Here is a 21,949-nt window from a genome sequence, read left to right on the forward strand (position 1 = left end):
GTACTTTTTTTTTCGGGGGCAATTTTTGCCCCCACTGACTGAAATCCAGGGGCATTTATAAAAAAATTGGGGGCACTTCTTGAAAGTTGTGAAATAACATTTAACCTTTGTTCAAAATAATAAATATACTTATTTAGGCTTACAGTATATGAGCAACTGTCATCAAATGACAATAAGAAGACTATTAGGTAGTAGTCTACAGATTCCAAGTGTTTTCTTAGATTTGTTTTAACACAGAAATCAAACAATCATATTAAATGTTATTCTTATTTCTTTGTGGATATTTATTGTTATGACATTTTTCAAACAATTCTTAACAATTATACATTTTTTATATATTATAACATACATAACAATAAAAAAAAAACGTAATAAAAGGGCTATACTTAGATTAATTAAATTCAATTTACAACCAATTTTTCGGAAAATGAAAACAAATATTAAATTATATGTACAGAGTAGACAAATAATAAATATGTACATATACATATGAGTGGCTTATTTGTCAAAGAGCACCAGTCCATCATCGTTATCTGTGTCACTGTCAGCCATTGGAGAAGTTGCTGGTCTGACCTGCTGCCTTGCTCAGAGGGTTTTATGTGAGGCCGCCTGGCTTTCTTCTCACAGCAGATTCTACACATGCTGCATCTTCTTCTTCTGGTTCCTCCAGTGAGATCACCATGAGGTCTTCCACTGTGTTGAGATGGAACAAACACAAACAACAATAGTATGTTACATGTGATAAGTGACTTAATCTAAACATGTAACCCTTGAAGTCTACTGCAGTCTCAACTAATTGTATTTATCCCCAAATAGAGGATTGTTGTGAACCACAAGATGGCGGTAACTTATGAGGATGTGGCTGCACTCTGGCTAACGTTAGCTAGCTAGCAAGCAAGCCTTTGGAGCTAAAGCAGCATCGGCGCTAGCTAGCTAGCTAACGTTAGCTAGCTAAAGCGAACTAAATAAGTTCAAAATAATGACTACTAGTTCTGACTCACCGGAGGTGTTGGCCGCGTATTTCTTGACGTTGTCGCTCCCCTTGATGAAGTCCACAGAAGAATTCAACGTGTGCTGGATGACGGCGAATATTTCCCCTCCCACTCACAGGAGCTCAAGAAGCTCCACTCGGTTCATCACGCACACGCAACATCGAGGCGAAAATCCAAAACATGATATAGCAACTGGACCGGGTCAGGGCTACGATGTTTTTGACAAGTTCATTAAATTATCATAATTATTAGAGCAAATTATGGGGGCATTTTTTGCCCCTCTCCAAGTGATATCAGGGGCAACATTATATTTCTTAGGGGGCAGTTTTGCCCTTTGCCCTTGTGTATTTCCGACGCTGGTGTATATATATATATATATATATATATATATATATATATATATATATATATATATATATATATGTGTGTATAAAACTTGAAATGTTTCTTATTGATATAAGAAACATTTCAAGTGTTGCTTTAAAAAGGGGCAAACCACAGGCGTGTTGGGTTTTAAGTGTGAGTTCAAGATCGTAGAAGTCTCAATGATCTATATCCACGGCGAAAATATATTTCTAACCTCACCTGAATGCTCCATAAAACAAATCCACCCAAAACAAGACTCTATTTCTCACATTTCCACATTTGGCATCAAGCCTTTGAATTAAGATTCAATTAAAAGAAGAATACATCTTTCTGACATGTTCAGACTTCAGAGGTCCAGCCCCTGAGTGAGACACAGCAACGTTGACTGCAAGATCCAAAGATAGCCTCCTATCTTTTCCATCTGCAATCATTGTCTGGAGGACAAAACCATTATAACACAATTATGAGAAATTGTTTTTTATGATGGCAGGGGGACATTCTGTCTCAGAGGCACTAAAAGAAATCTCCCATTACTGGTGAGTTAGGATCATTTGATTATTGGGGGATGGAGCTTGTGACTCATTGTGACCATCCACTTCAGACAGCCTTATTGATGGGCCTCATTATGCAGATCAAACTTAACCCATCCAGGCAGGAATGCATCATGGGAGGCAAAGTCAGCAGCAGTAGCATTACATTGGCAGCTATTTTGATCTATTTTAGGGATTTCTGGTCCTGGACCAAATGAAATGAAGCCAAAAAGCCAGGGGGGTGGTCAGATTGTTAATACATGTTATCATGTTGTATGTGGAGCTGGACCCAAGAGCAGAACACAGACAGAGCAGAAATGGGTTTATGGCATTTATTAGAAAAGAACCAGGGGCTGAAATCTGGTGAGCAGGCTGGAGGAAGGGTAGGCAGGCTGAGGCAGACAAAAGGAGTTAAACGAGTGTTTGAGCCGTAGCATTAGTTCCTGGTTGCGAACTGACGATCTGGCAAGGAATGATTGCAGAGCTGGAGAATATCAAGCCTGGAGTTTGATTGGGAAATGAATTCCAGCCGCACCAGTCAATTAATGGGAGAAGCACAGCCCAGACCATGACACATGTACTCTTAAAAAAAGATAGACAGTAATGAGAAAGAATGATGGAACGTCTGGTTTCAGGTATTCCATCCATTATCCGAACCGCTTATGTTGCTGCTTATTTTGCTCTAATTCAGGGAAATAGTAACATCTAAATATAACACAATGGAAACATCACACTGATGTTCATGAATTTCAGAAGCATATATGTGCTAATACAGTTCATAAAAAAAGGTTTGTATTGATTTCAATTTGTATTTAAATGTTTTGTGCTGTGTTCAATCTTTATTAGGAAGAAGGACACGTCGTGACTGTAACACCTACACGGTGTGTCTGCGTCATCGTTTTCAAGCGTCTTCATCCAGATTACAGCAGATTCATGCACATATTATTACCCTTTTACCTCATAAAGTAGAACTACAAATCACCCTTTAGTGAGAAAATAATTACTATGTTTTTGATTTAGGTGAATTGACACCTCTGGAGAGCTTAAAAATAATCATTTGGATGAATATTGCGACAGAAGTTCGAATGGTCACAAATGTATTTATTTTAGTGACAACCCAAAAACTGCATGTATCCAGAACTATGTGGCTTATGTTTATTAATAGCAGCAGCAGAGTAATATATTATGTGCTCCCTTGACAGAAACCATATGACTGTGTGTGTGTGTGTGTGTGTGTGTGTGTGTGTGTGTGTATTCTTAGTCTTGCTACATAGTTTTTTAACCACAGAATGAGGAAAGGTGTAGACAATTTTGCCTCTGAGCGTTTTAAGCCTCAGGTTAGAATCAAGTTTAGTTTAGGGGAAGGGTTGGGCTTAGGCTTTCAGTTGTGATAATTAGGGTGAGGGACCTCACAAAGATACAAGTACAAGGATGTGTGTGTATGTGTACTTTCAACTCACCATGAAGATACTTTCTGCCTATGCACAGTAATGTGAGATTGAGCCCGCTGATCCCCAACAAAAACTGCTGTGTCTTCAAGTGCACCTCGGGCACTGATGTCACACACACACACACACACACACACACACACAACACACACACAGGCGTGCAGGCCATCTGTTGCAGTCAACACCATACCTGACCCTTCCAACCAACAATAGCACACCAAGAAAACATGCACTTTACACACAAGTGTACCACACACAAACATACAGCCAATAATGAATTATGGAAGGTCATTTATGCACAGCAAAGGTTGTGTGTCACTCAAACTTGTGTCACGCTATATCAGGGAAACTGTGTGTGAATAGAAACAGTTCATTCCTCTGGGACCTCACACACAGCAGTGAAGGCCACTGTGGAGGATTCAGCATGTTCAACTCCATTAGCAGATGAATGATGACAGAAGAGGTCTTTCTCATTTCCTAAAATCGGCTGTCGAACCGATACCGCCCGGGCTGTGATGTAAGAGACGCAAATCCTCTAAGCTGGTTGCTGGAATTTTAGATAAGAAAGGATGTAATGAAATCACCATAATTAGTTTTTTTAATCAGTACATCTTTGGTGACATTACTTTACCTACTGCCCTGGGCTAAGAGGTCAGGACTCAAATCAGAATGAGGAGGACAGGGAACGAATGTAATGCTGTAAGAACGAGTGCAACCTTTCGTACGGAAATCCAGAGTAATTGGGACATTGTGAGAACTTCCATGCAGTTTGTGATGATGAAGCAGGTGAGAGCTGAAAAACATGAATAACAAAATGATGGCGAATGAAATAAGAAAAACAACCAGCAGCACGTAGAGCAAGTCGGATAAACAGGTTTCAAAACTTGAATACCTGTCAGTGATCTCTATATAGGATGTCAATACTAAATCCAATATTAATATTAATACTAAAGTAACCTTTAACAATGGTCCAAAAAAAAATGCTTCATGTGTTAAAGCTGCATTCTCTCTCCTGACCACCAGGGGGCGACTCCTCAGGTTGTATAGAAGTCTATGCTTCATGTGTTAAAGCTGCATTCTCTCTCCTGACCACCAGGGGGTGACTCCTCTGGTTGTATAGAAGTCTATGCTTCATGTGTTAAAGCTGCATCCTCTCTCCTGACCACCAGGGGGCGACTCCTCAGGTTGTATAGAAGTCTATGCTTCATGTGTTAAAGCTGCATTCTCTCTCCTGACCACCAGGGGGCGACTCCTCTGGTTGTATAGAAGTGTATGCTTCATGTGTTAAAGCTGCATTCTCTCTACTGACCACCAGGGGGCGACTCCTCTGGTTGTATAGAAGTCTATATAAATGACTCTACTTCTCTTGATGTATTCCCTCAGTAAACATTGTAAACATTAGTTTTTGGTCTCAATCTCTAGTCTCAAGTCGTCTTCAATACTGCATGATGTTCATTTAGTAAATGATGGTCATTTAGAGTCAAACAGACCATAAAGCAGGGGATGCTTTAGGGCGGGGCTACAAGGTGATTGACAGGGTTCTGCCGCTACCAGAAACAAACAGTCATACTTAGCAGTTCAGTGACATCCTTGAAAATGAAATAAAACTGTGTACTCTGATTTTCTGCATCACCGACTGAATGCATGTATGTATCTCTTTTATGCATCATATCATATAGTGATATATCAGAATAATATCACAGAAACTGAGGTCGAAAGTTGGTGGTTTCGTGCAGTGGTTCCCAAAAAGAAGAGGAAGAAAACAAAGTTCTGCTCCAGACATTTGTATCGATCACACCAGAGTGGCACTTTAACATGGGAGCTCAGGGGCCCCCAGCCCATCCTCTATGCACGCGTTTGTTACTTCCAGACTAGATTACTGCAACTCCTTATTATCAGGCTGCTCTAATAAGTCTCTTAAATCCCTCCAGTTGATCCAGAATGCTGCAGCTCGTGTACTCACAAAAACTAAGAAAAGAGATCACATGACTCCTGTATTAGCTGCTCTGCACTGGCTCCCTGTAAAATCAAGAATCACATTTAAAATTCTTCTCCTCACCTACAAAGCCTTGATTGGTGATGCACCTTCATATCTTAAGGAGCTTGTAGTACCATATTGCCCCACTAGAGAGCTGCGCTCACTAAATGTGGGGCTACTTGTGGTTCCTAGAGTCCTAAAAAGTAGGATGGGAGCCAGAGCCTTCAGTTATCAAGCTCCTCTTTTATGGAACCAGCTTCCACTTTCAGTCCGGAAGGCAGACACAGTCACCTCATTTAAGAATAGACTTAAGACTTTCCTCTTTAATAGTGCTTATAGTTAGGGCTGAATCAGGTTTGTCCTGGTCCAGCCCCTTGATATGCTGCTATAGGCTTATAGGCTGCTGGGGAATGTTTTAGGATACACTGAGCACCTATCTCATCTTCTCTCTCTCCTTATGGATAAATGTACATCTCTCCATTGAACCGGTCTCCCACGTTGGCCCTGCTGATGCCCCGCCCCCCTCCTCTCTACCTCCTTCTGTTTCATGGATTGGAGTTCCATTCATACATTGTCATATTCATGTAATGTGTTTATGTAACTCTGTAACTCTGTTCATCTGGTCACATGACATCTATTCATCTGTCCATCCGGGGAGAGGGATCCTCCTCTGTTGCTCTCCTGAAGGTTTCTTCCCTTTTTTCTCTGTCAAAGGTTATTTTTGGGGAGTTTTTCCTGATTTGATGTGAGGTCCTGGGACAGGGATGTCGTATGTGTACAGATTGTAAAGCTCTCTGAGGCTAATTGCCCATCCTCTATGCACAGTAGCTTAAACTGCAAGAGCTCAGGGGCCCCAGCCCATCCTCTATGCACACATTAGTCAAGAGCAGATGTAGTATCAAATCGGGTTGGCTGATTGGGTTGAACACAGTGGAAAACGCTTATAGGGATCACAACTGTCACGGTCAAATTGATCACTAAAAGTGATTGATTTTCATGCAGATTAGCATCTTATTTAGCATATTTATCAAATGAATAAAGTGTTAAAGCCGACATCTGCCATATTTACAGGCCGGCTGGATCTCTTGAGGGCACAAATTACATCCCAGTTTGACACCAAAGCAACGGAGGTTCATGTTATGCAGTCACACACACACACACACACACACACACATCAATCAGGCAGCAAACTAAAATTAAATTAGACCAGCACTGCCTAAATGGGTTTTTCAGTGTTAGTTTGTTACATGGAGCCCTGTGTGAGTGAAAGAGAAAGAGTGAGAGAGAGAGAGAGAGAGAGAGAGAGAGAGATGGCAGAACGATCCTCAACGTTCAAAGAAAAACACCAACAAATGCATGTAGGGAAGAATTAGGCAGATATCCCCTTATAATAAACATTAACAAATGAGCACTCAATTTTTGTAATCACCATGAACCCAGAAAAGAGTCTCCTGAGTCAGTTGGTGCTGAGACTAACACAGCAGAACCCGGACCAGTCCCCCACCAACACTGCTTTACAAATACCAGTAAACACCATTATAAAGAAAAGAAAAGAAACATATTTGGAACATTGGAAAAAAGAAACTGAAAGTCAAAGTAGATTAGAATATTATCTGGACCTAAAAAGAGATTATGAATTGGCAGAATATCTCTTTTCTGTCAGGGATAAGAAGCACAGACAGATTCTGACCAGCTACAGGATGAGGGACCACCACAGACAGACAGACCCAGACCAGGTACAGGATCAGGGACCACCACAGACAGACAGACAGACCCAGACCAGGTAAAGGCTCAGTGACCACCACAGACAGACAGATCCTGATCCAGGTACAGGCTCAGGGACCACCACAGACAGACAGACAGATCCTGACCAAGTACAGGATCAGGGACCACCACAGACAGACAGATCCTGACCAAGTACAGGATCAGGGACCACCACAGACAGGCAGATCCTGACCAAGTACAGGCTCAGTGACCACCTTGCTATAGGACAGACAGACAGACAGGTACAGGCTCAGTGACCACCAGAGACAGACAGACAGACAGATCCTGACCAAGTACCGGATCAGGGACCACCTGGCTATAGGACAGACAGACAGACAGGTACAGGCTCAGTGACCAATTGGCAATCGAAAAAGGCCGACAGAAGAAATCTTGGCAGCCAAAAGAAAACCGAATATGTGATCACTGTTCGACAGGTGAGGTTGAGACAGAGATGCACTTCCTCCTCAAGTGTGATAAATATACAGAATACAGACAGACTTTATTGGACCGACTCAACTCCCAGATGGAAAAGGTTTCAGAGAACTGGTTTCAGGTCTCTGGTTTCAGAGAACTGGGAGAATCTTCTCAACTAAGAATCCTCCTAGGAGAAGGAAACACAGCCCACCTTGTTGCACCATATGTCCTATCATGCCACAACCTGAGGGACAGTGAGTGACCAACACACACATCTTTTATTGTGTGCCAAGAAACACAACTATACTTTCTTTCAATGTAATTATTCATATTAGTCATATTATTATTATTATCCTTGTGAATTGTATATTGTTTGTGTTGCTATGTCTTGGTGCTTTGGCAATATTGTTGTTGCAATATCCATGACAATAAAGCCTATTGAATTGAGAGAGAGAGAGAGAGAGAGGTTTGTTTTTTAAAGTCCGTTTATTGCAACACTTTCAGGGAGACACAAAACATCATCATATTAGTTCAGCTTCGATTAGTTCAGCTTCGATCAAAAAAATCAAATAAAACCACCTCTTCCAGGCACAGAACAAAAAAAACAACAACAACACAAACAAACCCATCTTTACAAGCTAACACACAGCTCCCCCTCACCCCACAGAGCAGAGAACCCCCTACAGCCCAAAAACGGCTGAAAGCCGTCACATTGGGGGGGAAACCCGGGGATTGTGACAGGACTTGTTACATTGACCCTTTGACCCGGTGACGTGATCAGCTGTGCAGTGACGATGTGGTGGTCACTGAAGCCAACTGGACTGATCATGCTGTTGAGGACTCTGGAGCTGAGATTTTGTGAAATGTATATCCTGTCTAATCTGGCTGCACTCACCCTGTTGTTGCTTACCCTCACCCTGGCTTGTGGATGTTTGGTTCTCCATGCGTCTAACCGGTCCAGTTGTGTGAAAACCCTCTGAAGGCTCTGAGCTGACTGTGGGTGTGGTTCCTCACCAGTCCGATCTACAGTGAAGTCCACCGTGCAGTTAAAATCACCACCAACAACCAAATCCTCCTGATTGTGATTCTTCAGCTTATGTTCCAGTGTGCTGAACAAACCTACCCCCTCTGTTTCCTGGTTCGGTGCATATACATTTACAAAACAGAAGATAGAGCTCTCTGACCTGACCATAAGAAGCCGACCCTTCACCACAAACCCCAATCCACCTCGTCTGCTGGCACCGTGTGTCTACTGCAGAAATAAAACCTCCACCTTTTTCTCAGTGATTAACGCCCTCTTGTTTCGATCCCTTCCACCGTTAATATTTAGAGTTCCTATTTGTATGCTTTGCATGGCGGCGGCAGAGAAGAGTCAGTCCAGAAGTAACAAGCAACGAAGCAACGACATACATACTCATTACTTTTTGAACAACTTTCCCTTTCTGTGCTTTCCGTAGACTCGTAATGCGTTTTTTTAAACGGAAGCGCTTCCTCTCATCCAGCAGGTCAAAGCCGACCAGTTTTTTAAGCATGTCCACTGATCTGATAAATGTATTGGTGTCACCAAAAAAAACGCTCACTTTAGCTGTTTTATTAAATGTTTCGTCCAGAAACGAGTTTAAGTCCTCTAGAGAATAAAGATCGGTGCACTGACAGATGCAGCGTCTGACCCAGAGTCATACTCCATCATCTCCACAGGACACCTGGCTGTTGGAGACCCCCTGTCCTTCATTTATACTCCCACGGAGGTCTTTCACACTGGTGGAAGCCTCTTCCTCTATGTTCTCTATGGACTGAGAACTAATGTTCTCTGCAGCAACAGCAACCTGTTGCTCCTTCGCTTTTTTCTGCTTCTCCTCTTGCTCGTTCTCCAGCTGTGCGTCAGTGCCACCCACAGCTGCTCCGGTCATACCGCAATCTGCCACAGGTCCGCCAGTGGCCACTCCGCCAGTCGCGGGCTCGGCCGTCGGACCTCCAGTTGCGGGCGCCACTCCCTCACCGGCATCCGCAGAGCCAGCCTGCTTTCTCACGTAAACTGCTTGTGGCCCATCTCTCCACACTCAAAACACCGGAGCTGCTCGGAGCTGGCGTCCACCATGTAGGCGCCGTCTCCGTGCTTCACCCTGAAGGACACCTCCAGGCTCTGCGCAGGTGAGTCCAGGAACATGAACACCTGCCACCTCCGAGACTGGACGTGCTTCAGTCTGGGGTCTTTACATCTCAGACTCACCGTTTTTAATCCACTGGTAAACTTCCCAAACCTCCAGAGCTCAATTAATATTGTTGCACTCGGGATGAACGGCGGCACATCGGACACGTTGATCCGCGTGGAGGGCGCTGCCAGCAGGGACACGCTGCACGTAGGTGTCCCTGATGAACACGGCGCTCTCGATCAGCTGGTACACATACATCTCTTCTTTAAGGGACACAACCACCGCTTGGTTCATCCGGGACGCGAAGGACAGGTTCTCATGTCCGACCTGCTCCCCCACAGCCAGCAGCACCTCCTCCACAGTGACGGCGTTATCCGGCGGGACGATCCCCACTCCCTGCTGGAGAGACAGTGGTGGCGTCTCGGAGGATGCCATTCCTCCGAGAGCACCTCGACAAAACTCCAATCACTCGAACACAAAGACAGGTGAACAGTTAGAGACTCACCTGGTCAGCACATGAGACAGGTACACACCCTGTAGAAACCAGGGACTGAAAACTATTCACAAAACAAATTCGAAAAACCTGTCACTCGCAAATACACCACCACCGCTCACCGGAACTGGAAGAGAGAGAGAGTCGTCCTTCAATCAGAGCAATTGGGCACCTTAAATGGTAGATCCTGCCATCAGTGTATGAGTTGTGTGAATGGGTGAATGATGACATGTTGTGTTAAAGAGCTTTGAGTGATTGTAGGACTAGAACAGAGAAGTAGAAGTACATTCACTATTTACTTATGTGACGTTAAACCCTGTGAGATGACATTTCCCAACACCCCTTGCTCTAAACTGTATGGATTTCAAACATTTGTGGCAGAAACAAACCAGTAATACTTCAAAACAAACCACATAGAGTGCTGCAGGAATAAAACTCAAATGAGTCAAGGGCGTCTGGAAGTCAACAGGTTTTTGAATGGGTTTAGGAATGGGTTTTGAATGGGTTTAGGAATGGGTCACGCTTGTGTTAACAGTTTAAGTGGCTAAATAAAACCTAATGCTGTGGTTGTGTATTTGTGAAGATGTTCTTGCTGAACAAAACGTGAAAGTATCATAAACTTTTGTTTGCCAGAGAGCTTATTTTCTGCAATAATCCGATGGAAAAAGCCATTGATGAAGAGAGGAGGAATATAACAAGTCATTTACTTTTAGTTTTATGAAAAACTAAGTATTTGTTTTTCATTGTGACGTACCAATTACCTTTTATGATACATATGCTGCTATTATTGAATAACTTCAGAATCAGAATAGTTCATTGATTTCAATATTTGTCCTAAAGTCAGTGGAGGCCGACAGCACATTGTTTACAAGCAATTCAACATTTTAGAACAGTTTCTCATAACAAATGATGAATGCATTCATATTTGCTTTGTTTGATGAAATCCTTCTTTTCACAAAGTTATAAACAAACAAACAAAGCATTAACTAACCAGGTTCCATGGACATGTCATTGTTAGTGATGTCAGAAAATGTATTGACAATGTGTAACATAAACAAAGGCTACATTTCTCGTTTGCATTTGTGATTTAAAGAGTACTACAGTTCCCATAGGAATATCTTCGCTTATTATTATCGTGAATTTAAACCAGCAAAGTATTTGCTGAAAATGGTTTATTGTTTTAAAGTGAATCTATCTTCACTTGATCGCTCATGCTGCCGGATGTTTGAAAGGAAAACGTTCCTAACATTCAGAACTCTCCCAATAGTTCATGTTTGGCTCCTGCCATTGAACTAAAACGTAGCCCCTATGAAATGTAGGGGGAATAATCCTTAAAAAAGGAATAGGGTAATTTATATCGCAGAAAGAATAATACATTTTCAATGTCAGCTTTTTCCAATAACAAGCTGCCTTAACTGGACATATTACCGGCCCTAGTTCTAACTGCTCTATGCACGTCCCTCCAAACCTCCAGTGCTGCTCTTCACTTGATGATGATGGTTCCTAAACGGCATGAAAACCCAGCAGTCACAGCACTTCCTGTGGACATTGACGACAGTGAAGGAACTCAACTCTGCAGCCTACGGGAATCCCCATCCTTCTGCATCATAGCTGATGGTGCACGGGTCTCTCATGAACCTTCGACTCAAACCCAGGCGTCCGGCCTGAGGGTCACTTCAGTTTTAGCAACAGCGTGTATCGATGCCATAAAAAGGTGGTAAATCCAACAAAGGCCTTTTAAATGATTCAGTGCACTAAGGCAGCAGAGCAGAGAGAGACCACTGAAGTTAATGACCTCAATTTGTAAAAGTGCCGGTCCTAGATGGAGGCGGCTTAACGGAGATTTACGCTTACTGTATGCTGGTGGTACGGGCGCAGAGGCACGCGGCCGACGGATGGAAATGGGAAGAAAATGGAAGTGGAATTAATGAAAAGGTGGAGGTGATGGATGAAGCTGAGGAAGAGGATGGAATCGGGCTGCAGAGAGAAAGCCTAAGACTAGAAATTAGAGAAAACGTGTCGTAGAGATCAAACGGCAAAGGAACAAAAGTGTAGATGAAGGTAACTATTGTTTTCTATCAATATTTTGATTCAGTTTTTGATTAATCGATCGATTGTTTTATCTATTAAATGTGATTTGAATGTATAGCTCAAAGATACAAGGAACTTTAATTTTGTTTTGCTTTTGGCGGTACCTGTGGACAAAGGCAGTAGGGTCTGGATTCTGAGGTGAAGTTGAAGGTGCCATCATCTTAACTGTTCATAATGCATTTGTGAAACTAAACCTCTCCCGTCAATGTGGTCGGCGATGTCTCCTCACCAGCTATCTGACAGGAGACGGGTCCCGGAAGCATAGAATGAACAGGATAGACAGCATAAGGAATGTCTAATATAATCAGAATTTCCCCCATCCTTATTTATTAAGGAGCAGTGGGCTGCAGTGAAGCGCCCAGGGAGCAACTGGGGGTTCAGTGCCTTGTTCAAGGACAACATGAACTATGGGGAGAGCGGGGATTGAACCGGCTACCTTGTGGTTACGGGACGACCACTCTCCCCATGACCTACAGCCAACATCAAATATATATATATATATATATATATATATATATATATATATATATATATATATATATATATATATATATATATATATATATATATATATATATATGTCAAGCAATCAGAGAATATCGATGCTTAATGGCCTTCTATTTGATAAATGGCTTCTACAGAGCTTTCTGGACTTTTCTGCTCCATCGTGATACTAAAAACTCTTTAAATGTGGAGTCATGGCTAGGGACACACCTTATTATTAACTCAATGAATATCATGTTTTGTCCCCTACAGCCATAGATGTCAGCTGGAGATGACGTTTTCTTTAAACCAAAGTGTTTTACACTTGAGTAGCAAGCAATATGAGTCATGTGCTGATGAACGCATCCGTTTTTCTACTGAACTGAACAGCGTTTTTCCTCCAAGAGTCCCAATGAGCCAGAAAAAAAAGCATATAGCATGCTGCAAATGGTACTGGGATGAATATGCATGCGTTTCTCTCGGCTTACAGGACAGTACATCCAGACGCTATTGTTTCCTGGTAACAGCCGAGTCAGCGATCCAGCATCCACCCAAGGTGCACAGCTATTTCCCATGGCCTGAGCTGCATTATAGAGCACCTCCACTCAGCACTATAGGAATCGTTGCCGCTGACTGACACCAGAGTACAGCATCGGGTACAGCCTGTGATGCGATTGGATGAAAAAGATGTGGAGCCAAAGAGTTCCAAGAGTGCAAAAAGCATGATACAATTCCAGTTAAGTTAACAATAGTGCAAGTTAGCGGTACTTCAGAGATATTGCTGTAGCACACAAAAGCTCACTATTGATGGTTCATGGTTTAGACATTAACAGTGGCCTATTTGGCGCTGTGAAAAAACCTTGAAATTAAGACGAGAGAAAATGAAGAGGCAAGATTATTTATCATCCGTTTGCTGGGAGAGGGCAGAGAAAGAGTACCGGCAACCTGTGACAAGTGCCGGTGAGCAAGAAGATGTTGACGTATTGTGGTGTTTGGTTACAATGAGTTATCCTATTGGGGTTGGGAAGATCTGAGCGAGGCGCTTTCGAGAGATATGCTAAGTTTGAGGATCTTGGACAGCTTTCCCAGGAGTTCTGACCAAAACCGCCCAACTGGTGTGAGTAGCCAGAACACATGCAAGTGGTTGTCCATCACAGCTGCAGCGATGCAGCCATTTCTCTCTTTAAACAGGTCCTGTATCTGCACTACGTCTTACTACGAAGAAGAGAGGAGGGTGTGTGGGGGCATTGAACATGGTGAGTCAATCCCGAAACGGCATAACATTTAACAAGGTCATGAATGATTGCACGTTAAATGCATCACTCTGGTGTTTGTTATTCCGTCTGCGCTTTGAGACAGACCTTTTACAAAGTCAAATAATTGTCAAATCCATCTGGATTTTGGTATATATCGATACATGACTTTACTGTCAAGACAAGGGCATGGTGACGGTGCTAGCATCGTTAGCTAGCAAACGCTACAGGCTTGTGATGTGATGGAATAACAGCATCGGTACCTCCACCTTCGTGTGTGGACATGTCTTGTATTGTGAAGGGTTAGGGTTAGGATACAATACAATACAACACAATGTAGTACAGTACAGTACAAAACTGGGTCAGTGGTTAGCAGGTCCGTGTTTTTTTTCTACTTATTGTGATGCCAATTTCAATTTGTTTTTCTGACCTTTAACCGACCCTCGCTAACCGACTGCGGCTAAACTGACGTTATTGGAGGAGCGTTACAATGTTCCCTCAGATCAGCACTATTGTTAATAACTAACCAGCCAAAATCCATTGTCCACTTTAAATATACCCATATTTAAGTGGCAATAACAATATAGTGTTATATTGTTAAACTACAGTATGTTTTACTCTCATCACCAACTGTTTTGAGTTTCCCTATGACGTGAGTGGTCTCCAGTCCAATGAGAATTTGAACCCAATTGACACGACCTGAACGAAGAATTATCAAAAACTATAATCCCAAATACCATGTTATCCCTCTGAAACTCAAAATAATTATGTAAATATGACCCATTATTCCCGAAAAAGCCAATAGTCTGAAAACATTTTTCAGACTATTGTTCTGAAGGCCCATTTTCTCAGAAAATACACCAAACGGAAGCACACGGCTAATTATTATGCAGAATGATGTCACAGACCCATCAACAAATAAATTATGGCTCCTGTGGAGTCTGTCGATTGTGCACACGTCTCTTCAGTTGCATGCCCTTATAAGGAGCTGGCGGGGCGTTTCTGTATGCAAATCCAGGTGCACGAAAACCTCATTCCAGGGAGCACAACTAAGAACACTGTGTGAGAACCCATTTGAGATCTTTTCTGCTGGTCTTCTGAAGTCCGTAAGAAAACATTTCAGAAGACACTTCACTCCTCAGCCCGGTCACACAGTGACACCCGGTACCTCGGAGCGCGCTGCCAGGGAGCTCCGGCTCACACCTGAAGCCACTCAGCTCATCCCACAGCTGCAGCTCGTCAGTAGCTCGTTGTCTACGGGGGTTTAAGAGATCTGGACGTCAGTAGCTCGTTGTCTACGGGGGTTTAAGAGATCTGGATGTCAGTAGCTCGTTGTCTACGGGGGTTTAAGAGATCTGGACGTCAGTAGCTCGTTGTCTACGGGGGTTTAAGAGATCTGGACTGTCAGTAGCTCGTTGTCTACGGGGGTTTAAGAGATCTGGACTGTCAGTAGCTCGTTGTCTACGGGGGTTTAAGAGATCTGGACTGTCAGTAGCTCGTTGTCTACGGGGGTTTAAGAGATCTGGACGTCAGTAGCTCGTTGTCTACGGGGGTTTAAGAGATCTGGACTGTCAGTAGCTCGTTGTCTACGGGGGTTTAAGAGATCTGGATGTCAGTAACTCGTTGTCTACGGGGGTTTAAGAGATCTGGACGTCAGTAGCTCGTTGTCTACAGGGGTTTAAGAGATCTGGATGTCAGTAACTCGTTGTCTACGGGGGTTTAAGAGATCTGGATGTCAGTAGCTCGTTGTCTACGGGGGTTTAAGAGATCTGGATGTCAGTAACTCGTTGTCTACGGGGGTTTAAGAGATCTGGATGTCAGTAACTCGTTGTCTACGGGGGTTTAAGAGATCTGGATGTCAGTAGCTCGTTGTCTACGGGGGTTTAAGAGATCTGGATGTCAGTAGCTCGTTGTCTACGGGGGTTTAAGAGATCTGGATGTCAGTAGCTCGTTGTCTACGGGGGTTTAAGAGATCTGGATGTCAGTAGCTCGTTGTCTACGGGGGTTTAAGAGATCTGGATGTCAGTAGCTCGTTGTCTACGGGGGTTTAAGAGATCTGGATGTCAGTAGCTCGTTGTCTACGGGGGTTTAAGAGATCTGGATGTCAGTAGCTCGTTGTCTACGGGGGTTTGAGAAGGGGACACTTTGAGTTTTTGTGTTTCTTTTTCCAAGTGACTTGTTGTGCTCAAATAAACTACGCGTGTGTTCGGCTAAAACCAAGCTTTTCTGTTGTTGTGCGTTTGGTGTGAGAGACAAACCGTAACATTGGGCATTTTGTTGTTGTTGTGCAGGTTTACATACACATGATAAATAAATGTATTTGTGATGATCACATTGTATCAGATGTTTGCTTGTTCAGCTGTAAGTGGATTTGATTTAGTTATTGAATACAAATATCAAACATAGAGAGAGATCAATGAGCCCGGGCCACTTTGTCAAAAAGGTTAAGAACCCCTGTGTTCGAGGAAGCCTTTGAACGTGTAGAAGAGGCGTGACGCTCAGCTGGAGTCACAAGTTAGCCACGTCCTAAAGCAGGGTCACTAATTGCCGGACTCAGACGCCATTGTGTCCAGATCGGCGCAGCTCTTCTAACCTTTACGGCGCTCATTCAGGAAAGACACCGACCAATTGCACGCATTGTAAATCACATCACGTGATGCTACTCGGCTAATCACATATGTGTAACCTGATAAGCATCGCGGCGAGACACAAACAGACACTGGACGAGGACAGTCGGAGTAATACGAGTCAGAAGTTCTTTCAAATTGCGTTCGCTAAGAAACGTGAGATCAGAACCGTGAACCAAGAACATTTTCTCTTATGGCCTGAAGACTTAAGAGACAAAGCAAAACTGAAGGCATAGAACAATGAACAATGTAAGGGCTCAATGGGATCATGAATCATAACACATTAATTCACTGCCCAACCATATCAGCTGAAATAAGTTCTCTTATAAGAAGAATATAATTATCACTTCACATCTGAATGAACTGAATTCAAAACTGCAGGGCAAAGACAATCCAGTCCAATTAATCTTTCTGTAATGTTTTTAATTATTTTTAAATCCATTTATATTTTAGAAATGTATATAGTATATAAGTTAGACATACTGGAAAATTAATTAACCGCCCTAAAGCATCCCCTGCTTTATGGTCTGTTTGACTCTAAATGACCATAATTTACTAAATGAACATCATGCAGTATTGAAGAAGACTTGAAACTAGAGATTGAGACCAAAAACTAATGTTTACAATGTTTACTGAGGGAATACATCAAGAGAAGTAGAGTCATTTATATAGACTTCTATACAACCAGAGGAGTCGCCCCCTGGTGGTCAGGAGAGAGAATGCAGCTTTAACCCATGAAGCATACACTTCTATACAACCACAGGAGTCGCCCCCTGGTGGTCAGGAGAGAGAATACAGCTTTAACACATGAAGCACAGACTTCTATACAACCAGAGGAGTCGCCCCCTGGTGGTCAGGAGAGAGAATGCAGCTTTAACACATGAAGCATAAACTTCTATACAACCAGAGGAGTCGCCCCCTGGTGGTCAGGAGAGAGAATGCAGCTTTAACACATAAAGCATAGACTTCTATACAACCAGAGGAGTCGCCCCCTGGTGGTCAGGAGAGAGAATACAGCTTTAACACATGAAGCATAGACTTCTATACAACCAGAGGAGTCACCCCCTGGTGGTCAGTATGCTTCTTTACACGTCAGCATTGGCTTCACTGCAGAACTGGAGGTAAAGAAGAAATAACACTAAACAATGCAGCCTCTATCTCTGATTGGGTTCCAGTCTCAAATGTGGCAGTACCAGGGGGTTCAGTTGGGTCCCGTAGACGCAGACACCGTAGACCCGTTGCAGTTTGCGTATTGCCAGAACCGGTCCACTGACGATGCAGTCAACAACGTCATCCACACAACCCTCACGCACTTAGAGGGCAAGGACACTTTTGAGAACAATACTTACTAACAGACTACTCTTCATAGACTTCACCTCAGCATTCAACAAGGTCATCCCACACAAGCTCTCTGAACAACTCCTCCTTCTATAGGTCTGACACCTGCCCTCAGGCAGACCGAATCAGTCAGAGTTGACAACCGTACATCTGCCTCCAGAAGTGTGAGCACAGGGACCCCCCAGGGCTGTGTACAGAGTCCCCTGCTGTACACCCTCTTCACTTACAACTGTGTGGCCTCCCAGGAAAACACCAGCATCATCAAGTTTGCGGATGATACTCCGGTCATTGGAATGATCACTGATGGGGCTGAGACAGTACAGAAGAGAGCTGGAGGAACTTGTGGCCTGGAGTCAGGATAATAATCTCTCCCTGAAGGCAGACAATACCAAGGAGATGATTATTGACCCAAGGAGGGAGAAGGTGCAGCACACACCACTTAACATAGACAACCTTTAAGTTCCTCACATCAGCGAGGACCTCACCTGGTCTCACAACGCATTGCACCACATTAAAAAGGCCCAGCAGCGAATGGATTTCATAAGAAGGCGGAGGAAATGTGGCGTGACACCCACTTCAGGACATTTACTCCACCAGGAGAGCACACAGCACCATCGGGGATAGAACACCCCCCAACAGACTCTTCTGGCTCCTGCCATCAGGCAGACGCTACAGGAGTCTGAAGTCCAGAACCACGAGTCCGACAAACAGTTTCTACCTGCAGGTCATCAGCTCCCTCAACAAGCCCCCCCACCCCCACACACACACATATTCATTACTTACATATTCGTAACTGTTGTTACCATATTTGCAATACTGTTCTCACATTTCTGTGCCTTATTTTATATATTTGCTTATACTATTAGCATTTACCTCTTTTTTTGTTTTTTATTTTAATTTGTTCCTGAACTTTAAGTTATTGTAATTCTGTGTGGAAGGAGGACTGAACAAAGTAAGATTGTCATTGTACGGAGTAACTGTCTGTTAACTGTGCATATGACAATAACATATCTTGAATCTCTTGAATCTTTATATGGGCCGGGTTCAGGTCTTGGTTTTAGGCCAGGACAGAACTCTAGGTTCTTGGCCTCTGTTGATTTATTGTGTTGAAGCTAGAGAAGTAAAATTATGATAAACTGTATAATCATAATTTTAAAGCCAGATAACATTCTGTAATTTGAATCATGTTTTTCTTTGGGGAATGAATGAATTATGAATTGAAATACAAGATAAGCGTTACCCTCTGCCTACCGTTGTAGAGACTCTGGTGGTGGGGGGCCATCTCCTCTCCCAGTGTCCTCCTCTGACCCCCGTGCCGACTGGGGGAGCCACTGCCACACCTCCCCTTGCTGTGCTCCGGCCCTGGGCTGTGCTGATAGTGGTGGTGGTGCCGTATAGACTCCGGACTACCCACGATCACCCGCCCTTTCCTCAGGTGCTCGGGTGTCCCCATCGCTGCCAGCTTGGCCTCGGGACCCCCGCAGCCTGCCCCTGCCACATTGACCGACCGGTGTCTCTGACTCAGCTCCGGGCTGGACTTGGCCGAACTCTTCGCGCCGCCCGGTGACGCCTGCCCTGACATCAATAGTTGTTTGTGGGCTAGCAGGTCAGAGCTGCAGGGTTTGGCGTGGGACTTGCACGGTAGCCTGGTGGCGGACTTGCTGTGCTTCTCCGGGCTACGTCCCTGAGGCCCAAGAGGGTCCAGGTTGGTGAGGGAGCCCCCGCGGGGGCGGGACGACTGGGGAAAGGTGTGGTATTCTGGGGTGGAGCTGTGCCTCCTGCCCGTGGATTCGCACCCGTCTTCCGGTTTGTGGGTGTGCTTGGAGCCCAGCGGAGGGGGTTTCAGGTGGGGGTTGTCTGGGCTATCGGTGCTCCCTGCACTGGAGGTGCTGCTCCCATCACCAACGTCCCGCAGCAGTCCAGGTGCTAGGACACCCCCACCCAGCTGAGAAAGGCTGCTCTGACTGTCAATGGAGCTCCTACGTCCGGGGCCTCCGGGCCCTCCACCAACCACGGACGCAGCCCTCTCCTCCTCCAGCATGAGGCACACCTCCTTGAGCTCCAGGTTTTCCTGGACGACCTCCGCCTGCCGCTGCTCCAGCTCCTTCAGCTTCAGCAGGTATACGGACACCTCCTTCCTCATCAGGCCGGCGCTGTAGCGGCCCAGGCGCTGCCACTCCCGCGACACCCGCTTCCCCTTCTGCCGGTCGTCGTCCAGGAAGCAGCACAGGTCCCGCAGCTCCTGGTTGTCCTCCTGCAGTTTCTGGTTCACGTCCTGGATCACACGCACACGCACACACACACACACGCACACACAAACACAGTGAGGAATTACATGCATGATCATTTGGTGAGTGAGAAGTGTTCCCATCATGCATTTCTGTCTGTCTGTTTGTGAGGTGATTTTGATCCACACACAGTGAAACATTCTCTGGTTCCGTCTTCTCGAGGATTTTGCAGCTTTTCCTCGTTGAAAAACATGTAATTTGAAAATATCAGATTTGGACTCCAGGAAATTGTGACGGGCCTTTTTCACCATTTGCTGACATTTTATCGTCAGATTAATCAATAATGAAATCAGGGGATTATTTTCATTATGTATTTGTGTGTGGACATGTTTATTCAGGAATAATCTAAAGCAATGACAGAAATATCCCAACTTCAAATATCTGGTCTTGTCCGACCAACGTAGAAAAAAACCTAAATATTTGTAGTCGATTATGACATTATACAGCGAAAAGCAGTAAACCTTAAATTGGAGAATTCGGAACCAGAGAATATCATTATATTATTATTTATTTATTTTATTGAATGACTTCAGCTCTTCGTTGTTTTCTTGCCCAGACTTAAGACAGAAGTGATTTTCTAAACACAATAATGTCTCACTGATGGCCCTATGCTGCAAGGCAAAAGGGCATACTTGTATGACATTGTATATGTCATTGATATATGAGAAAAAAATTGCCACGAGCATCCACCATTCCAACCAGTCTGCACATCGCTATGCAACAGGTTTCATGAATTATTTAGAGGTAATTTGGCCTGAACTGACTGTACATGTGCACACTTCCTCTCCTTCTGACCCCGTCCACATCCGTATGCTCATGCCGCACACCGATCACCTTTAAACTCCGGATCTCGTTCAGGTGCTGCTGGAGTCTCCGGTTCACCTCCCGCATCAGATTGCCGTGCTCCACGATGGCGCTCCTCTGCCCCGCCTCCGCCCTCCGCAGCCGCCGCACCAGCTCCTCTTTGCCCCACTTCAGCAGCTCCTCGTCGGACATGTTGGAGATGTCCTCCGCCGGACTCTCCGCGCACTTGGAGAGCAGCTGCGCGCCTTTCTCCATCTCTTTTTCTACTACAGCAGTTTAAGAAAAGTACTGTTTGGTGAATTACGGAGAACGAGACCCCAAACCAAACCCCCCACCCCCCGTCCCCCAAAAGAGAAAGAAAAATACACCCGGGACAACTGCGATCCAAAACGCCTCTTGGGTCCCCGCAGCCAGCCGCCCTATGCCCGCGGACTCACATCGCTTTACCCACGGCGGCGCCTCTCTCCCACGCCCAGGCTGCAGCTCCAGGTGCTCCTGCTGCTATAGCCCGTCGTCTAGACCCTCAGTCCGCATGCTGCGTCTCCGGCTGAGCCCTCGGACGGCTTGGGGGGCGGTGTCTCTCCAGGTGCATGCCGGCCGCCTTTTTGCGCACTCCCGCCGCCGCTCAGTGCGCAGGCTGCGCTGTCCGACCGCCGGGTAGGAAGAGAACGGGAGGAGGAGGAGGAGGAGGAGGAGGATGAGGAGGAGGAGGAGGAGGAGGAGGAGGAGGATGAGGATGCAGGTGAGTTACTGTGGAGAACAGACTCTCCCCTCTCTGCTCTACCGGCTCTCTCTCTCATGGCGCATCTTTGTCATGTTGCGCCATCTGCTGCGGCTGGAAGAAAAGACGACATTTTTCTCCGAATTCTGCCTTCTCCAGTATTTTCTTATTCATATCTAGTTTAATCTCAACCCCTTTTCCTCATA

General features: G+C 44.6%; 1 protein-coding gene across 1 annotated transcript in view; it reads right to left on the reverse strand.

The window, feature by feature from the left end:
* The window catches only part of LOC117744352 (coiled-coil domain-containing protein 85A-like), a 36,070-nt gene extending 14,793 nt beyond the window's left edge, over window positions 1-21,277 (reverse strand). Inside the window, exons 1-2 of the mRNA XM_034552556.1 lie at window positions 21,053-21,277; window positions 19,182-20,205 (exon numbers count right to left, since the gene is read on the reverse strand). Coding sequence (XP_034408447.1) covers window positions 19,182-20,205; window positions 21,053-21,277 — 1,249 coding nt within the window. The remainder of the gene's footprint in view (window positions 1-19,181; window positions 20,206-21,052) is intronic.
* Between the last annotated feature and the right edge of the window lie 672 nt (window positions 21,278-21,949).

Source organism: Cyclopterus lumpus, chromosome 15 (genome assembly GCF_009769545.1).
Source record: "Cyclopterus lumpus isolate fCycLum1 chromosome 15, fCycLum1.pri, whole genome shotgun sequence".
NCBI classification, from domain to species: Eukaryota; Metazoa; Chordata; class Actinopteri; order Perciformes; family Cyclopteridae; genus Cyclopterus; species Cyclopterus lumpus.